The sequence below is a fragment of the Passer domesticus genome, chromosome 5 (genome assembly GCF_036417665.1).
Source record: "Passer domesticus isolate bPasDom1 chromosome 5, bPasDom1.hap1, whole genome shotgun sequence".
Taxonomy (NCBI): Eukaryota; Metazoa; Chordata; class Aves; order Passeriformes; family Passeridae; genus Passer; species Passer domesticus.
The window spans coordinates 11,802,824-11,823,029 of NC_087478.1; the positions used below are offsets into that span (position 1 = coordinate 11,802,824).

Sequence of the window (20,206 nt, forward strand, 5' to 3'; positions counted from 1 at the left end):
TAGACTTCTTTCAGAAGGATTTATCACTAAATCTGTAACAGAGCATTAGCCTACGTGACACCCTGCCCCAAAAGTAATACGTAGAAATACTAATAATAAAAAATGTCCCCCACCGGTATGAAATAAAAGCCTACACTTGTATACCGAGAACATCCATGGGTCATGTCACCCGAATTTATATTTGACAAGACTTGTGTTTGAGTGCACTTGTGCCTGCTTTGTCAAGGGAAGCTCTGGGGTTCCCAGGTTCCCGAGTGATGGGTCTGCACTTGGTGTTTCTTGGGGCTTTGTGTGCCCAGGGCCATGATGAGTTCCCTGCCCGGGCTGGGGAGGGCGGGCGGGGCTGGGTGATGCGCTCTGGGTTCTGTGACAGCACCAGGGCCGCGTCACAATGGGGGCAGCTATAAAAGGCCAGAGCGCGTGCTGCTGCCCCAGTAGAGCCTGGGCGAGCGGTGAGTGCACAGCAGCGAGGAGACAGAGCAGGAGGAGGGCTGCGGCTGGAGGAGGGCCGGGGCAGAGGCTCCGCTACCGGGCCGTGCGTTCTGTCCCCGCACCCAGGGCCCAGCGCCCGGCAGGAGCGCCTTGCTGAGGGCGCGGCGCTTGCTGGGCAGCAGCGGTGCAGACCTCGCGCCTACAACTGCTGGGGGCCCTCTCCTTCCTGCCGCCACATCCCTGCGCCTCCTGACCCCCACTGCCTGTCTCCATTCCGGCCCCACTGAAGCCTTTCTGTGTGTCCTCCTGCAGACCATGGCTTTGCTATCAGTGATCGTCGTGCTTGTGCAAAGCCTGATCCAGTACCCCCAGCCGGCTGGAGATGGGCTGGATGAGGCTACGCACCAGCGTATGCAGGAGCGTCAGGAGCTGCTGGACCAGGAGATGGCTCGGCTGCTGCAGGAGCTGGAGCAGGGGCCCCTGGACGAGGGCTGGGCAGCCGTGCTCTTTGGTGCTCTGCAGCAGTGGCCATTCTGGGCTCTTGCTGGAGTCCTGCTCCTCTTGGGCCTGTGCTTTAGCTGCAGGAGAAGGAGCCGTGAGGCCAGCAGCAGCGGCAAGGACCAGAGCTCCTGCAACAACTTTGGACACAACGAGAGTGGAACACAACAGGAAGAAGACAGTCCTTATTCGGAGGAAGGCGAAGAAAACACTGATGTAACTGTGGATGCGGACAACAACGGGAGCGGAAGTGACAGAGAAGGCAGTCCCGTGGCTGCAGATGAAGGAGACGATGACGTCATTGAAGGGAATTGTGACATCAAGGTGGAGGAAGACAGCGATGTTTACAATGACAATGGCCATGAGTTAAAGAAGGATGAAGGATGGAATGATGGGAATGTGCCAGGAGATAACACCACTGATGAAGCTGAAGAAGAACCTGGCAACATTGCAGAAAAGGCCGAAGAGGTGGATGAAGCAGAAGAAGGAGAAAACAAGGATGTACAGGTGGAGGAAGACAATGATGTTTACAGTGACAATGGCCACGAGTTAAAGAATGATGAAGGATGGAATGATGGGAATGTGCCAGGAGATAATACTGCTGAGAAAACTGAAGAAGAACCTGGCAACATCGCACAAAAGGCTGAAGACGTGGATGAATCAGATGAAGGAGAAAACAAGGATGTACAGGTGGAGCAAGACAAGGACGCTGGAAAGGAAGAAGAAGATGGGAATGAAGAAAACACCAATGGCGCAAATATGAAGGCAGGCAACCCTGATGATGTAAATGAAGGTGAGGACAACGTAAATGGACAGGAAGTATACACGGATGTGAAGGTGCAGGAAAGCAGTGATGCCAGTGAACAGAGAAGCAGGGATTGCACTGGGCAGAAACATAGTGGTGAACGTGGGAATGAAGAAGCCCACAGTTCCTTTGCTGAAACTGAGGAAGAAAAGAAGGAAGTTATAGAAGAAGATGAAAGTGATAGAAACAAGGTTGAAGAGCAAGGTGATACAAATGTGGAGGAAAACAAGAAGGAGGAGAGAAAAGAAGATGAACAAGGTAACGTGGCTGCCAGTGAAAAAGAAGACAGTGACGGTGACAAGGAAGAAAGCAGCAGTGGTGGAACAGAAGATGGAGAAGACACCCAAGATGCTGGGAATGGTGGAACAGAAGACGAAGAAGACACCCAAGATGCTGGGAATGAGGGAGCCATCCTTTTTGTGGATCACATAGAGTGGCCTGTGGAGGAGCTGGAGCAAGGTTGCTCAGTGACAGCTGAGCTGATGGAGAGTTTCACGCGTGTCTTTGTGGACAGCGTGAGCAATAGCTTCTACCCAGTGCCTCAAGAAGCCATTGGAGTGGGCAGTGCCTTTGAGGGTTGGAGTCCCCGCGAGTGGGATGGCGTGTACCGTGTGCTGGTCCCGCTGAATCCCCCGCCAGGCCATGCCTTCCACCTAGAACTGAACAGTGCGGGGCAGATGGCAGCAAGGACCTTCAGCGTCCGCGTGGAGCTGGTGTGCACATGCGAGAGGGAGCAGCTGGGCGAGAAGCTGTTGTGCTTCCTGCACCACTCGCAGGAGGAGCTGTGGCGGAAGCAGAAGCGCAGCCTCCTAGAGACACTCTGCACCGGCTCCTACCTGGACGTGGAGAAGACCTCCCACTGGTTCCACCAGCTGGTGAGATGCTCCTGGCTGCACGTGCCTCAGTCCTACTCATGGCACTTGGTGTTTCAGCCCTGCAGCCGGTCCTGCCAATTCCAGCTTACCAAAGGCAAGAAGAGCCTGATGGTGGAGATGCTCTTTGGAGTGCGCCAAGGGGACTCCGACATCTTTGTCATCAGCCAGCCCACAGAGCCCCAGAAAGGTGGCCCCATCAACTTTATGAGCAGTCAGCCTGCCGAGGCCAAGCTCATCACAAGCACAGCGTGGCCTGAGACGTACGCTGTGGCAGAGGCGAAATTCTTCCAGCACATCGCCAGGCAGCTGCCCTGTCACAGCTTGCACCTGAAATGCCTGCAGGTCTTCACCTGCATCCTGAGGGGCACAGGGTTTTCCAGCTACACCTGGAAGACGGTGGTCATGCACGTGCTGACCACAGTACCGCTGTCCCAGTGGCGCAGGAGGGAATTTGAACGGCGGCTGTGGGACATCATGGCCTACCTGCACCGCTGCCTGCAGTTGAAACGCCTGGAGCACTTTGTGCAAGGCAGTGAGAGGCTTCCTGCAGAGATCAGCGTGTCGCCAGCAACACAAAGGGTTGAGCCGCTCAACCTCTTCGAGCACCTGGCCCGAGATCCAGCCACCCACAGGGAGCTGATGCAAACATATGGCCAGCTGCGATTTCGCCTCTGGACGATGCTCTCCAGCCACTGAGAGGCGTTCCCTGCACAGAGCTGTGCTGGGGATCACATCCGATGGCAGCCACGTGAACTCTGCACAATTGTTTCCCTCGTCACTGGCAGTCCTGAAGCTGCTTTCCTGCTCCTGCGGAAGTAAGACGCTGCAGCTCATGACTTCATTGTGCAGACACATCTTGCTGTGGCCTTGTCCTGCACCTTCTAGTTACAACGGTGGCCAACACTTTGAGGCAAAACCTGACTCCACCTGCACATCCTTCCTCGTGGAAGACTCAGAAGCCGATAATGGTTGCTTGGAACACCTCGAAGACAGCAACCTCTTATCATCTTAATGTAGTTGTTTAGTTGTAGCTGTAGTTTTAGCTGTAGTTGTAGATGTTGTTGTAGCTGTAGCTTTTGTTATAGTTGTAACTGTAATTGTAGCTTTATTTGTAGTTGTAAACTGTAGCTTTAATTAGACTTATTTATTATCGTTCCTTCCAGAGCCCCTTTAGTGTAGTCAGTTTGGTAAAATTACCCTTAGTTTTGTAAAAATTACCCTTTTGTAGTGACCTGTCTCTTTTCAAACGTATCCATGTCTGAAAAATTAATAAAAAGAGATGTTTCTCAAATTGCTTGAAATGTGTCATTCTTCATATTTAACCCTCGTATCTTAGAGGATGTCCTTCCTCTACCCCTATCTGAAATAAAGACTTTTTCCAGTCAGAGATGTTGGATATATTAAGTATGCGGTCTCTCAAGAATTCCCATAGAAATGCTTGAAGCTTGAATTAAAAATGCCTTGAAGTGCCTGAAATTTTGCAGCAGAGTACTCCTGAATTTCTTTTAGGAATCTTTGGAAAAGTTTTCTTTACAGAGTCATTTTTATACACTCCTGGGGAACAATTCAGTCCAAAAAGAGAAAGACAGAGAAGTCCCCAACTACAAAACAGGTCGTTTAATCCATCTTTTTTTCTCTTCTCATAACCAAGGTTTTGACACAAAATTGTGACAGCAGAAAGTTATGTTTTCTCTATTCCTGGTTATCTGTGTCCTTTTGGAGGGGCCCGGATTATCTACAGCTCAAACCTTTTCCACCAGGCCTGTGTAATATTGTATAGCATTGAGGGCCACTTTGCATGCACAGCTTTGTCCATGCTGAGATGCAGCTAAACAAAATATCATTTACTTCTTGCAGTACATAGTAAGATTCATAGGAGTTTGGAAGTATTTATTCTCTTTGCCTTTGTACCAATACATCTGGGGTCAACTAGTCAATTTTAGAATACCTTAGCAATTGGATAAATTGCTGCAGCTATACTAGAAATACTTTATCTCAAAAGTTTGGTTGAGAATTTCGGCAATGCCCATGTAAATCTTCATGTGTACTCTCCAACATGAGAAAGGGCTTGTTCCTGCCTAAAGGAAAGTGAGGCAACCTCTGTTTTGTGTATAAAAAATGAAAACGAAAATAATTAAAATTATATGAAAATTATACGACCTTAAATTTCAGAGGCCTTCAAAGGTGTCATTAGGTGTAACTGTTTTGAAGGACGTTGAGATGTTCCCGTCCTGCTGATTTTGGTGTGGCTTGCCATTAAAAAAAGTCTGTAACTGGTCACAAAGGGAATCCTGAGTCTCAGCTAAATTGGTTCCTCATTGCTACATTCTTACACTGTTCTGGAGTTGAGGAATGGTAGCATGGTCACCACACATGTGACTTGATGCTAAGCAGTCAAAATATGTTTTATAAATGCAAATACCTATTATCAGAACAGAATGGCGTTTTTACTTTGGAAGCCTTTTTGCTGTGGCTCTGCTGCTGGAGATTTTTTAAGTAAGCCATGATCATGCTGTTGTAAGCCAAGTCCACTGAGTGTTGAGGCGGACCATCCAAGTGTGGGGACATGAGCCTTGACTCCATTTTTCTCAGAAGGCTGATTTATTATGTTATATATTATATTAATATATACTAAAGAATTAGTTTTATATTATAGATAGATAGATAGATAGATAGATATAGAATATATATATAGAATGTATATATTCTATACATATATATAGAATTATATTAATATTATACTAAAGAACAGAGAGAGAAGAAAGATCAGAAGGCTGCAAAGAACAAGAATAGAAAAGAATAGAATGCATAACAAAATCTTGTGACTGCTCACAGCCTTGGCACAGGCGGCTGAGATTGGTCATCAAGTGAAAACAATCCACATGGACCAATGGAAGATGCACCAGTTGCATTCCACAGCAGCAGAGAGTTATTGTTTACATTTCTTTCCTGAGGCTCTCAGCTCCTCAGGACGGGAAAAATCCTAGCAGAGAATTTTTCATAAAATATCATGGCTACACCATGGTTTCTGTGAGTAAGATGTAGGAGAAATGAACTGTCTTGCCAGTTCTCCTAAAATTGTTAGTCATGTCGCTGACAAGTCCTGGCATCTCTGTTCTTTGGAATTAAGACCTGAAATATCATGAAGAGGAAGATACAGGGTTCTTTCCCTTCTTTGTGGACAACAGATGGAAAATGGCAACAGCAGGCAGTTCCAAACACCTGGTCACGTGCGTGTCTTTGAAGGGAAGGTTTCATTCCCTTCAAGGTGCAGTGTGTTTATGTCATAGGTCCATCTTCCCAGAAGAGCTGAGCATTTGCTGGGGCAGGAGAGCTGAAAGTAAGCAAGGTTTTGCTCCGCAGTTACTGAATCTCCCAGCTGCATCAGTCAGTGGTGGATGGGAAAGAGGGACAGGGTGGGCTAGTTAAAGATGCGTCTGTAACTGCAGGAGTGCTTCCAGAAACCACAGCATGTGCAGCTCCTTTGTGTTCAGACAGCAATTAAAATCTTAGACCTTCTCTTAATGGCAGTTACAGGTTTGCATCTTCTCTGGGTTTTCACCTTAAGAAGTGAGAACCTGTGCTGGAAATGCTAAGATACTCCAGTGAGTGATGTGGGGATCAATGCAATGTCACACGATGGATTTCCTTTATTGTGTGCCCCAGCCTAAAAATGTGTTCTAAAAAATCATGCATGTATAAATCTAAAACTACACACAATGCAATTGAAATATGTTGTAATACAGAATCAAAGTAAGACATTCTCCACCTTTGTTAATACACTATGAACTTTAATCACATACCTCATCCTTTATTCCCCCATTTTCCAATAGCTGAAAAATTATCTTCTTCATTTAGACTTAACTCTTAAATATTGGTTCATGTCATTACTATCTCAGAAATTGTCACTGCTCTTGTGATGTTTTTAGGGTGCTCTCACTGCATAGATCTTATTTAATCTATGTATCTTTGACACTTCTACAAGTTTGAGCTGCTTTTATTATTATGTTACAGCTTTAATATATGGAGGAGGTAACTTGGGATGATTTTTGAGTAATATTCCTTATTTTAATACTCTTTGTTTAACACTGCTTTCAGTCTAAGAGAAACAGTAGATATTTATCACTCATTTTTATGCAGCTGGAGATAACCTGTGACCTTCATCCAAACTACAGAACTCCTCAAGCACAGAAGTGATGTTCAGTATCCCTAAGTAGCACATCCTCCTTGTCTGCCTTCTTTAACATCCTCATTCCAACTGCTAGAGCAGATGCAGAAGGTTTTCATCTATCAGTCTCATTCATTAATGTAATTTGCAGGACAGCATCCCTTACCAAAGAATGGAAGGGTCTGTGTCCTAATTCATATATGTTTAATTCATTCAGTGTAGATAGTCTTGTTTCTGTCTATCTTCTGAGTAATAATATTTTCTAATTAATTGAGAGGTACTTGCATACATATTTTCTGAGCAGTTCTCGAAGTTCTACTTTATAAGGAAGAGTAGAGAACAGCCAAACCAGAAGGCTGATTGCCTTCTAAGGAAAAGAAAACAAAAATTGAATGTTTTAAAATTTGTAGCTATCCTAACATTTCCCTGCAGAAATGCAGATTCCTAATTGCAAATGTAACCCCGTTGATTTGATTTACTTTGCTGCGTTTCATGGACATCCTAGTTAGTATAGTCTTTGTTCTCAGTGAATGCATTCATTTTACAAAAGTGTGCACCCTGGTTTTTTGGCTGAGGGGGATGCCTCAGCCCACATTTGGATGTTGTCACCAGTGACATCCACAAACATACATCATTCCCATGTGGGAATGTGGCCATGCCCCAGAGCAAGCCTTGCTTGCTGTGAACACTTGTGACTTGGTCAGAGGACCCGGAACCCTACATTGTGACACAATACATAGGAATAAGCATGACTGAAGGAACCTGTGGCTTTTAAAACAGGATTTGCTTAGCACTGTTAAAAACAACTATGGTAGTAATTTAAATCCAATAAACAAGAGCATTATTCTCAGCTGATTTGGTTTTCTCCACATTGAAGGAATTAAGATGCAGTCTCACTCCCACTGAAGTCATGGCAAGTGTTTGGCCACTGAAGTCAATTGAAGCAAGATCAAATTCACACTCTTCACCTTTTTCATCTTACAGAAGTAAACTAAAGACAGGCAGATCTTTCTCTTTTGCTGAAGGAAGCCAGTGCTAAATCATCAGCTCCACATGGAAATTAGCCACGTTTTAAGGATTGCTTAGTTTCATGCAGTGGTTTGCACACAGGATTTTCTTCCCCCTAAGAGTGATCCATTCTTTAACATGGTGAAAAAGCAAACAGAGAGCATTTTGGTGCCAGGAATTCTTTTGAAAATGTAGTACACTTGCTTAATGTGAGTACACTTGCTTAATGTTCAAAAATGGTCCTTTGAACATGCTACTTTACAATGTCTGGCATTCTTTTCTCTACATGGTTTTTGCTTTAAACCTATTTCATTTTATAAACGATGAGATGCTTGATTGTTGCATCAGAGCAGTTAGTTTGTTAAGTTTCAGTACAGCTGGATAATTTCCATGTCATACATCATTTAATTATCCATATAAAACATAGTTCAAACTGTACAGCTCCTTGAACCTCACCTGATCTGTCTGTGACACTGCAGTAATCCCAGTACCCTGATGGGATGTTGTGCGACTATGACTGGTTGGAATGTGGATGTACAAGAGAGCCTAGAAATGAGTTTGCATTTTGCAGCTGTGCTTCTTCTGCTGGAAGAGAAAGTAAAACTAGAAAAAACCCGGCTCCTGTGGTAGTACCAGCAGCTGTGAATCCGAAGGCTTATAAAAATCAAGGAAAACGTGGTGACTGAGGAAGTGGTGTTTTCCTCTTGTTTGTTATTTAATAAATTGTTGATGGTTTGTTATTTCTCAGAAAAATCTATCTCGGATTCCTTTGTGGAGAAATAGGAAGTGTTTATGTGAGAGTGAAGATCCTGCTGCTGGAAGATTGTATAGTTCCGCAAAATACTTTGCCTCTTTTGTCTGAAAAATGCTTTCTGGAGGCAGTGATCATTGAGACTTAAAATATACCCCAGCTTGACGATGGATGGGCACTGCTGTCCATGCAAGGAAAGTCTCTTGTATGTGCAGTAAGCTAAATATAAAGCTGAAGGCATTTAGTAATAGAAAAACCAGCAAATTTCTTACAAACTTTTTTTTCCTTTTTTTTAAGCTAGAGAACTTGAAGGTCAGATCCAACTATATATTGCATTTTCTGTCATATAATTATCATATATATAATGTCCTGGAGAACAGCTTCCAATCACTGACATCAACAGTTTACATAGCAGTTGAACTAAGAACAACCTTGGAGAACTGACCCATAACAACCTCTTAAGTATAATCCGTAGCTCACAACAGTTTTTGTGTTTTCATGGTCACAGAAGGGCCTCAATTGGATAAAAGAAGAATTGTGTTCAAAAAATACAGAACTATTCTGCTGAGTGTTCACTTTATTAAATCTTGGGAAATGAGAGGAAACAGAACTGAAAGAGTGAAGAGTTTTTGCTCCCTTGTACAAAGAAGGATGGGATAACATCAAAACCAGTCTCCCTAGAAGAACGGGGGAAGATCCATGATAAGTGGCATCAGCTTGGAAGACGGTTCAAAACTCTTTGACTGATTTTACTAATGACATCTGTTAAGCAGACCCAATTCAGAGCAGTTTCAGAAATCCCAACATGATTGTCCTTCTGCGCACTAATGAGAGGGCATGATCCGCCTGACACCAGTGTCTGTCTAGCAGTGGACATCTGTGGTCACTATGCAGGTACTCAAGTCACATCCTGTTTCCCTTTCCTCCCTCCCCATTTCTGCAGTTCTGTTTATCGGTGAGTTTCCCAAAGAATGGTTGAGGAGTATAATCTCTCCTGTACTCAAAGTCCTTTGGAGATAAATACACAAAGAGACAGCAGAAAGAGGCAGAAGTTCCTTTATCGGTCAGAGAGATTGGCTAACTCTGTTTGAGGGAGACAATTTAGAAGATGGTGGGAGTGACAGAGGTACATCTTTGCACAAATTTCAAAAACCAGACATTCTACTTTCTCAACAAAATCCTGGCTCTACCAGAATTTTGCATGGTGTTGAACCATAGAGTTTGAGAGCGAAGAGGTTATTGAAGGCACCAAAATTTTGTCATTCAAATTTTGGCCTTTTCAGGATGGTATTAAATCTTCCTCTGCATCATCCAAGCAAACTAGACTTCTTTCAGAAGGATTTATCACTAAATCTGTAACAGAGCATTAGCCTACGTGACACCCTGCCCCAAAAGTAATACGTAGAAATACTAATAATAAAAAATGTCCCCCACCGGTATGAAATAAAAGCCTACACTTGTATACCGAGAACATCCATGGGTCATGTCACCCGAATTTATATTTGACAAGACTTGTGTTTGAGTGCACTTGTGCCTGCTTTGTCAAGGGAAGCTCTGGGGTTCCCAGGTTCCCGAGTGATGGGTCTGCACTTGGTGTTTCTTGGGGCTTTGTGTGCCCAGGGCCATGATGAGTTCCCTGCCCGGGCTGGGGAGGGCGGGCGGGGCTGGGTGATGCGCTCTGGGTTCTGTGACAGCACCAGGGCCGCGTCACAATGGGGGCAGCTATAAAAGGCCAGAGCGCGTGCTGCTGCCCCAGTAGAGCCTGGGCGAGCGGTGAGTGCACAGCAGCGAGGAGACAGAGCAGGAGGAGGGCTGCGGCTGGAGGAGGGCCGGGGCAGAGGCTCCGCTACCGGGCCGTGCGTTCTGTCCCCGCACCCAGGGCCCAGCGCCCGGCGGGAGCGCCTTGCTGAGGGCGCCGCGCTTGCTGGGCAGCAGCGGTGCAGACCTCGCGCCTGCAACTGCTGGGGGCCCTCTCCTTCCTGCCGCCACATCCCTGCGCCTCCTGACCCCCACTGCCTGTCTCCATTCCGGCCCCACTGAAGCCTTTCTGTGTGTCCTCCTGCAGACCATGGCTTTGCTATCAGTGATCGTCGTGCTTGTGCAAAGCCTGATCCAGTACCCCCAGCCGGCTGGAGATGGGCTGGATGAGGCTACGCACCAGCGTATGCAGGAGCGTCAGGAGCTGCTGGACCAGGAGATGGCTCGGCTGCTGCAGGAGCTGGAGCAGGGGCCCCTGGACGAGGGCTGGGCAGCCTTGCTCTTTGGTGCTCTGCAGCAGTGGCCATTCTGGGCTCTTGCTGGAGTCCTGCTCCTCTTGGGCCTGTGCTTTAGCTGCAGGAGAAGGAGCCGTGAGGCCAGCAGCAGCGGCAAGGACCAGAGCTCCTGCAACAACTTTGGACACAACGAGAGTGGAACACAACAGGAAGAAGACAGTCCTTATTCGGAGGAAGGCGAAGAAAACACTGATGTAACTGTGGATGCGGACAACAACGGGAGCGGAAGTGACAGAGAAGGCAGTCCCGTGGCTGCAGATGAAGGAGACGATGACGTCATTGAAGGGAATTGTGACATCAAGGTGGAGGAAGACAGCGATGTTTACAATGACAATGGCCATGAGTTAAAGAAGGATGAAGGATGGAATGATGGGAATGTGCCAGGAGATAACACCACTGATGAAGCTGAAGAAGAACCTGGCAACATTGCAGAAAAGGCCGAAGAGGTGGATGAAGCAGAAGAAGGAGAAAACAAGGATGTACAGGTGGAGGAAGACAATGATGTTTACAGTGACAATGGCCACGAGTTAAAGAATGATGAAGGATGGAATGATGGGAATGTGCCAGGAGATAATACTGCTGAGAAAACTGAAGAAGAACCTGGCAACATCGCACAAAAGGCTGAAGACGTGGATGAATCAGATGAAGGAGAAAACAAGGATGTACAGGTGGAGCAAGACAAGGACGCTGGAAAGGAAGAAGAAGATGGGAATGAAGAAAACACCAATGGCGCAAATATGAAGGCAGGCAACCCTGATGATGTAAATGAAGGTGAGGACAACGTAAATGGACAGGAAGTATACACGGATGTGAAGGTGCAGGAAAGCAGTGATGCCAGTGAACAGAGAAGCAGGGATTGCACTGGGCAGAAACATAGTGGTGAACGTGGGAATGAAGAAGCCCACAGTTCCTTTGCTGAAACTGAGGAAGAAAAGAAGGAAGTTATAGAAGAAGATGAAAGTGATAGAAACAAGGTTGAAGAGCAAGGTGATACAAATGTGGAGGAAAACAAGAAGGAGGATAGAAAAGAAGATGAACAAGGTAACGTGGCTGCCAGTGAAAAAGAAGACAGTGACGGTGACAAGGAAGAAAGCAGCAGTGGTGGAACAGAAGATGGAGAAGACACCCAAGATGCTGGGAATGGTGGAACAGAAGACGAAGAAGACACCCAAGATGCTGGGAATGAGGGAGCCATCCTTTTTGTGGATCACATAGAGTGGCCTGTGGAGGAGCTGGAGCAAGGTTGCTCAGTGACAGCTGAGCTGATGGAGAGTTTCACGCGTGTCTTTGTGGACAGCGTGAGCAATAGCTTCTACCCAGTGCCTCAAGAAGCCATTGGAGTGGGCAGTGCCTTTGAGGGTTGGAGTCCCCGCGAGTGGGATGGCGTGTACCGTGTGCTGGTCCCGCTGAATCCCCCGCCAGGCCATGCCTTCCACCTAGAACTGAACAGTGCGGGGCAGATGGCAGCAAGGACCTTCAGCGTCCGCGTGGAGCTGGTGTGCACATGCGAGAGGGAGCAGCTGGGCGAGAAGCTGTTGTGCTTCCTGCACCACTCGCAGGAGGAGCTGTGGCGGAAGCAGAAGCGCAGCCTCCTAGAGACACTCTGCACCGGCTCCTACCTGGACGTGGAGAAGACCTCCCACTGGTTCCACCAGCTGGTGAGATGCTCCTGGCTGCACGTGCCTCAGTCCTACTCATGGCACTTGGTGTTTCAGCCCTGCAGCCGGTCCTGCCAATTCCAGCTTACCAAAGGCAAGAAGAGCCTGATGGTGGAGATGCTCTTTGGAGTGCGCCAAGGGGACTCCGACATCTTTGTCATCAGCCAGCCCACAGAGCCCCAGAAAGGTGGCCCCATCAACTTTATGAGCAGTCAGCCTGCCGAGGCCAAGCTCATCACAAGCACAGCGTGGCCTGAGACGTACGCTGTGGCAGAGGCGAAATTCTTCCAGCACATCGCCAGGCAGCTGCCCTGTCACAGCTTGCACCTGAAATGCCTGCAGGTCTTCACCTGCATCCTGAGGGGCACAGGGTTTTCCAGCTACACCTGGAAGACGGTGGTCATGCACGTGCTGACCACAGTACCGCTGTCCCAGTGGCGCAGGAGGGAATTTGAACGGCGGCTGTGGGACATCATGGCCTACCTGCACCGCTGCCTGCAGTTGAAACGCCTGGAGCACTTTGTGCAAGGCAGTGAGAGGCTTCCTGCAGAGATCAGCGTGTCGCCAGCAACACAAAGGGTTGAGCCGCTCAACCTCTTCGAGCACCTGGCCCGAGATCCAGCCACCCACAGGGAGCTGATGCAAACATATGGCCAGCTGCGATTTCGCCTCTGGACGATGCTCTCCAGCCACTGAGAGGCGTTCCCTGCACAGAGCTGTGCTGGGGATCACATCCGATGGCAGCCACGTGAACTCTGCACAATTGTTTCCCTCGTCACTGGCAGTCCTGAAGCTGCTTTCCTGCTCCTGCGGAAGGAAGACGCTGCAGCTCATGACTTCATTGTGCAGACACATCTTGCTGTGGCCTTGTCCTGCACCTTCTAGTTACAACGGTGGCCAACACTTTGAGGCAAAACCTGACTCCACCTGCACATCCTTCCTCGTGGAAGACTCAGAAGCCGATAGTGGTTGCTTGGAACACCTCGAAGACAGCAACCTCTTATCATCTTAATGTAGTTGTTTAGTTGTAGCTGTAGTTTTAGCTGTAGTTGTAGATGTTGTTGTAGCTCTAGCTTTTGTTATAGTTGTAACTGTAATTGTAGCTTTATTTGTAGTTGTAAACTGTAGCTTTAATTAGACTTATTTATTATCGTTCCTTCCAGAGCCCCTTTAGTGTAGTCAGTTTGGTAAAATTACCCTTAGTTTTGTAAAAATTACCCTTTTGTAGTGACCTGTCTCTTTTCAAACGTATCCATGTCTGAAAAATTAATAAAAAGAGATGTTTCTCAAATTGCTTGAAATGTGTCATTCTTCATATTTAACCCTCGTATCTTAGAGGATGTCCTTCCTCTACCCCTATCTGAAATAAAGACTTTTTCCAGTCAGAGATGTTGGATATATTAAGTATGCGGTCTCTCAAGAATTCCCATAGAAATGCTTGAAGCTTGAATTAAAAATGCCTTGAAGTGCCTGAAATTTTGCAGCAGAGTACTCCTGAATTTCTTTTAGGAATCTTTGGAAAAGTTTTCTTTACAGAGTCATTTTTATACACTCCTGGGGAACAATTCAGTCCAAAAAGAGAAAGACAGAGAAGTCCCCAACTACAAAACAGGTCGTTTAATCCATCTTTTTTTCTCTTCTCATAACCAAGGTTTTGACACAAAATTGTGACAGCAGAAAGTTATGTTTTCTCTATTCCTGGTTATCTGTGTCCTTTTGGAGGGGCCCGGATTATCTACAGCTCAAACCTTTTCCACCAGGCCTGTGTAATATTGTATAGCAACGAGGGCCACTTTGCATGCACAGCTTTGTCCATGCTGAGATGCAGCTAAACAAAATATCATTTACTTCTTGCAGTACATAGTAAGATTCATAGGAGTTTGGAAGTATTTATTCTCTTTGCCTTTGTACCAATACATCTGGGGTCAACTAGTCAATTTTAGAATACCTTAGCAATTGGATAAATTGCTGCAGCTATACTAGAAATACTTTATCTCAAAAGTTTGGTTGAGAATTTCGGCAATGCCCATGTAAATCTTCATGTGTACTCTCCAACATGAGAAAGGGCTTGTTCCTGCCTAAAGGAAAGTGAGGCAACCTCTGTTTTGTGTATAAAAAATGAAAACGAAAATAATTAAAATTATATGAAAATTATACGACCTTAAATTTCAGAGGCCTTCAAAGGTGTCATTAGGTGTAACTGTTTTGAAGGACGTTGAGATGTTCCCGTCCTGCTGATTTTGGTGTGGCTTGCCATTAAAAAAAGTCTGTAACTGGTCACAAAGGGAATCCTGAGTCTCAGCTAAATTGGTTCCTCATTGCTACATTCTTACACTGTTCTGGAGTTGAGGAATGGTAGCATGGTCACCACACATGTGACTTGATGCTAAGCAGTCAAAATATGTTTTATAAATGCAAATACCTATTATCAGAACAGAATGGCGTTTTTACTTTGGAAGCCTTTTTGCTGTGGCTCTGCTGCTGGAGATTTTTTAAGTAAGCCATGATCATGCTGTTGTAAGCCAAGTCCACTGAGTGTTGAGGCGGACCATCCAAGTGTGGGGACATGAGCCTTGACTCCATTTTTCTCAGAAGGCTGATTTATTATGTTATATATTATATTAATATATACTAAAGAATTAGTTTTATATTATAGATAGATAGATAGATAGATAGATAGATATAGAATATATATATAGAATGTATATATTCTATACATATATATAGAATTATATTAATATTATACTAAAGAACAGAGAGAGAAGAAAGATCAGAAGGCTGCAAAGAACAAGAATAGAAAAGAATAGAATGCATAACAAAATCTTGTGACTGCTCACAGCCTTGGCACAGGCGGCTGAGATTGGTCATCAAGTGAAAACAATCCACATGGACCAATGGAAGATGCACCAGTTGCATTCCACAGCAGCAGACAGTTATTGTTTACATTTCTTTCCTGAGGCTCTCAGCTCCTCAGGACGGGAAAAATCCTAGCAGAGAATTTTTCATAAAATATCATGGCTACACCATGGTTTCTGTGAGTAAGATGTAGGAGAAATGAACTGTCTTGCCAGTTCTCCTAAAATTGTTAGTCATGTCGCTGACAAGTCCTGGCATCTCTGTTCTTTGGAATTAAGACCTGAAATATCATGAAGAGGAAGATACAGGGTTCTTTCCCTTCTTTGTGGACAACAGATGGAAAATGGCAACAGCAGGCAGTTCCAAACACCTGGTCACGTGCGTGTCTTTGAAGGGAAGGTTTCATTCCCTTCAAGGTGCAGTGTGTTTATGTCATAGGTCCATCTTCCCAGAAGAGCTGAGCATTTGCTGGGGCAGGAGAGCTGAAAGTAAGCAAGGTTTTGCTCCGCAGTTACTGAATCTCCCAGCTGCATCAGTCAGTGGTGGATGGGAAAGAGGGACAGGGTGGGCTAGTTAAAGATGCGTCTGTAACTGCAGGAGTGCTTCCAGAAACCACAGCATGTGCAGCTCCTTTGTGTTCAGACAGCAATTAAAATCTTAGACCTTCTCTTAATGGCAGTTACAGGTTTGCATCTTCTCTGGGTTTTCACCTTAAGAAGTGAGAACCTGTGCTGGAAATGCTAAGATACTCCAGTGAGTGATGTGGGGATCAATGCAATGTCACACGATGGATTTCCTTTATTGTGTGCCCCAGCCTAAAAATGTGTTCTAAAAAATCATGCAAGTGTAAAACTAAAACTACACACAATGCAATTGAAATATGTTGTAATACAGAATCAAAGTAAGACATTCTCCACCTTTGTTAATACCCTATGAACTTTAATCACATATCTCATCCTTTATTCCCCCATTTTCCAATAGTTGAAAAATTATCTTCTTCATTTAGACTTAACTCTTAAATATTGGTTCATGTCATTACTATCTCAGAAATTGTCACTGCTCTTGTGATGTTTTTAGGGTGCTCTCACTGCATAGATCTTATTTAATCTATGTATCTTTGACACTTCTACAAGTTTGAGCTGCTTTTATTATTATGTTACAGCTTTAATATATGGAGGAGGTAACTTGGGATGATTTTTGAGTAATATTCCTTATTTTAATACTCTTTGTTTAACACTGCTTTCAGTCTAAGAGAAACAGTAGATATTTATCACTCATTTTTATGCAGCTGGAGATAACCTGTGACCTTCATCCAAACTACAGAACTCCTCAAGCACAGAAGTGATGTTCAGTATCCCTAAGTAGCACATCCTCCTTGTCTGCCTTCTTTAACATCCTCATTCCAACTGCTAGAGCAGATGCAGAAGGTTTTCATCTATCAGTCTCATTCATTAATGTAATTTGCAGGACAGCATCCCTTACCAAAGAATGGAAGGGTCTGTGTCCTAATTCATATATGTTTAATTCATTCAGTGTAGATAGTCTTGTTTCTGTCTATCTTCTGAGTAATAATATTTTCTAATTAATTGAGAGGTACTTACATACATATTTTCTGAGCAGTTCTCGAAGTTCTACTTTATAAGGAAGAGTAGAGAACAGCCAAACCAGAGGGCTGATTGACTTCTAAGGAAAAGAAAACAAAAATGGAATGTTTTAAAATTTGTAGCTATCCTAACATTTCCCTGCAGAAATGCAGATTCCTAATTGCAAATGTAACCCCGTTGATTTGATTTACTTTGCTGCGTTTCATGGACATCCTAGTTAGTATAGTCTTTGTTCTCAGTGAATGCATTCATTTTACAAAAGTGTGCACCCTGGTTTATTGGCTGAGGGGGATGCCTCAGCCCACATTTGGATGTTGTCACCAGTGACATCCACAAACATACATCATTCCCATGTGGGAATGTGGCCATGCCCCAGAGCAAGCCTTGCTTGCTGTGAACACTTGTGACTTGGTCAGAGGACCCGGAACCCTACATTGTGACACAATACATAGGAATAAGCATGACTGAAGGAACCTGTGGCTTTTAAAACAGGATTTGCTTAGCACTGTTAAAAACAACTATGGTAGTAATTTAAATCCAATAAACAAGAGCATTATTCTCAGCTGATTTGGTTTTCTCCACATTGAAGGAATTAAGATGCAGTCTCACTCCCACTGAAGTCATGGCAAGTGTTTGGCCACTGAAGTCAATTGAAGCAAGATCAAATTCACACTCTTCACCTTTTTCATCTTACAGAAGTAAACTAAAGACAGGCAGATCTTTCTCTTTTGCTGAAGGAAGCCAGTGCTAAATCATCAGCTCCACATGGAAATTAGCCACGTTTTAAGGATTGCTTAGTTTCATGCAGTGGTTTGCACACAGGATTTTCTTCCCCCTAAGAGTGATCCATTCTTTAACATGGTGAAAAAGCAAACAGAGAGCATTTTGGTGCCAGGAATTCTTTTGAAAATGTAGTACACTTGCTTAATGTGAGTACACTTGCTTAATGTTCAAAAATGGTCCTTTGAACATGCTACTTTACAATGTCTGGCATTCTTTTCTCTACATGGTTTTTGCTTTAAACCTATTTCATTTTATAAACGATGAGATGCTTGATTGTTGCATCAGAGCAGTTAGTTTGTTAAGTTTCAGTACAGCTGGATAATTTCCATGTCATACATCATTTAATTATCCATATAAAACATAGTTCAAACTGTACAGCTCCTTGAACCTCACCTGATCTGTCTGTGACACTGCAGTAATCCCAGTACCCTGATGGGATGTTGTGCGACTATGACTGGTTGGAATGTGGATGTACAAGAGAGCCTAGAAATGAGTTTGCATTTTGCAGCTGTGCTTGTTCTGCTGGAAGAGAAAGTAAAACTAGAAAAAACCCGGCTCCTGTGGTAGTACCAGCAGCTGTGAATCCGAAGGCTTATAAAAATCAAGGAAAACGTGGTGACTGAGGAAGTGGTGTTTTCCTCTTGTTTGTTATTTAATAAATTGTTGATGGTTTGTTATTTCTCAGAAAAATCTATCTCGGATTCCTTTGTGGAGAAATAAGAAGTGTTTATGTGAGAGTGAAGATCCTGCTGCTGGAAGATTGTATAGTTCCGCAAAATACTTTGCCTCTTTTGTCTGAAAAATGCTTTCTGGAGGCAGTGATCATTGAGACTTAAAATATACCCCAGCTTGACGATGGATGGGCACTGCTGTCCATGCAAGGAAAGTCTCTTGTATGTGCAGTAAGATAAATATAAAGCTGAAGGCATTTAGTAATAGGAAAACCAGCAAATTTCTTACAAACTTTTTTTTCCTTTTTTTTAAGCTAGAGAACTTGAAGGTCAGATCCAACTATATATTGCATTTTCTGTCATATAATTATCATATATATAATGTCCTGGAGAACAGCTTCCAGTCACTGACATCAACAGTTTACATAGCAGTTGAACTAAGAACAACCTTGGAGAACTGACCCATAACAACCTCTTAAGTATAATCCGTAGCTCACAACAGTTTTTGTGTTTTCATGGTCACAGAAGGGCCTCAATTGGATAAAAGAAGAATTGTGTTCAAAAAATACAGAACTATTCTGCTGAGTGTTCACTTTATTAAATCTTGGGAAATGAGAGGAAACAGAACTGAAAGAGTGAAGAGTTTTTGCTCCCTTGTACAAAGAAGGATGGGATAACATCAAAACCAGTCTCCCTAGAAGAACGGGGGAAGATCCATGATAAGTGGCATCAGCTTGGAAGATGGTTCAAAACTCTTTGACTGATTTTACTAATGACATCTGTTAAGCAGACCCAATTCAGAGCAGTTTCAGAAATCCCAACATGATTGTCCTTCTGCGCACTAATGAGAGGGCATGATCCGCCTGACACCAGTGTCTGTCTAGCAGTGGACATCTGTGGTCACTATGCAGGTACTCAAGTCACATCCTGTTTCCCTTTCCGCCCTCCCCATTTCTGCAGTTCTATTTATTGGTGAGTTCCCCAAAGAATGGTTGAGGAGTATAATCTCTCCTGTACTCACAGTCCTTTGGAGATAAATACACAAAGAGACAGCAGAAAGAGGCAGAAGTTCCTTTATCGGTCAGAGAGATTGGCTAACTCTGTTTGAGGGAGACAATTTAGAAGATGGTGGGAGTGACAGAGGTACATCTTTGCACAAATTTCAAAAACCAGACATTCTACTTTCTCAACAAAATCCTGGCTCTACCAGAATTTTGCATGGTGTTGAACCATAGAGTTTGAGAGCGAAGAGGTTATTGAAGGCACCAAAATTTTGTCATTCAAATTTTGGCCTTTTCAGGATGGTATTAAATCTTCCTCTGCATCATCCAAGCAAACTAGACTTCTTTCAGAAGGATTTATCACTAAATCTGTAACAGAGCATTAGCCTACGTGACACCCTGCCCCAAAAGTAATAAGTAGAAATACTAATAATAAAAAATGTCCCCCACCGGTATGAAATAAAAGCCTGCACTTGTATACCGAGAACATCCATGGGTCATGTCACCCGAATTTATATTTGACAAGACTTGTGTGTGAGTGCACTTGTGCCTGCTTTGTCAAGGGAAGCTCTGGGGTTCCCAGGTTCCCGAGTGATGGGTCTGCACTTGGTGTCTCTTGGGGCTTTGGGTGCCCAGGGCCATGATGAGTTCCCTGCCCGGGCTGGGGAGGGCGGGCGGGGCTGGGTGATGCGCTCTGGGTTCTGTGACAGCACCAGGGCCGCGTCACAATAGGGGCAGCTATAAAAGGCCAGAGCGCGTGCTGCTGCCCCAGTAGAGCCTGGGCGAGCGGTGAGTGCACAGCAGCGAGGAGACAGAGCAGGAG

At 44.7% G+C, this 20,206-nt stretch overlaps 2 protein-coding genes and 1 long non-coding RNA gene across 4 annotated transcripts in view; 2 read left to right on the forward strand and 1 right to left on the reverse strand.

Moving 5' to 3' along the window:
• Positions 1-736: 736 nt before the first annotated feature.
• LOC135301665 (inositol 1,4,5-trisphosphate receptor-interacting protein-like) lies at positions 737-3,865 on the forward strand. Its single transcript, XM_064421967.1, has one exon. It carries the CDS (start codon positions 748-750, stop codon positions 3,304-3,306), a length of 2,559 nt encoding a protein of 852 aa, XP_064278037.1. The 5' UTR covers positions 737-747; the 3' UTR covers positions 3,307-3,865.
• Positions 3,866-10,594: 6,729 nt separating this feature from the next.
• LOC135301666 (uncharacterized) lies at positions 10,595-13,714 on the forward strand. Its single transcript, XM_064421968.1, has one exon. The coding sequence runs from the start codon at positions 10,606-10,608 to the stop codon at positions 13,162-13,164; it is 2,559 nt and encodes an 852-aa protein (XP_064278038.1). The 5' UTR covers positions 10,595-10,605; the 3' UTR covers positions 13,165-13,714.
• Positions 13,715-15,947: 2,233 nt separating this feature from the next.
• LOC135301678 (uncharacterized) overlaps positions 15,948-20,206 on the reverse strand; it is a 94,493-nt gene continuing 90,234 nt past the window's right edge. For both annotated transcript variants that reach the window (XR_010363429.1, XR_010363428.1), the window contains exon 6: positions 15,948-17,007. This is a non-coding gene — a long non-coding RNA (uncharacterized LOC135301678). The remainder of the gene's footprint in view (positions 17,008-20,206) is intronic.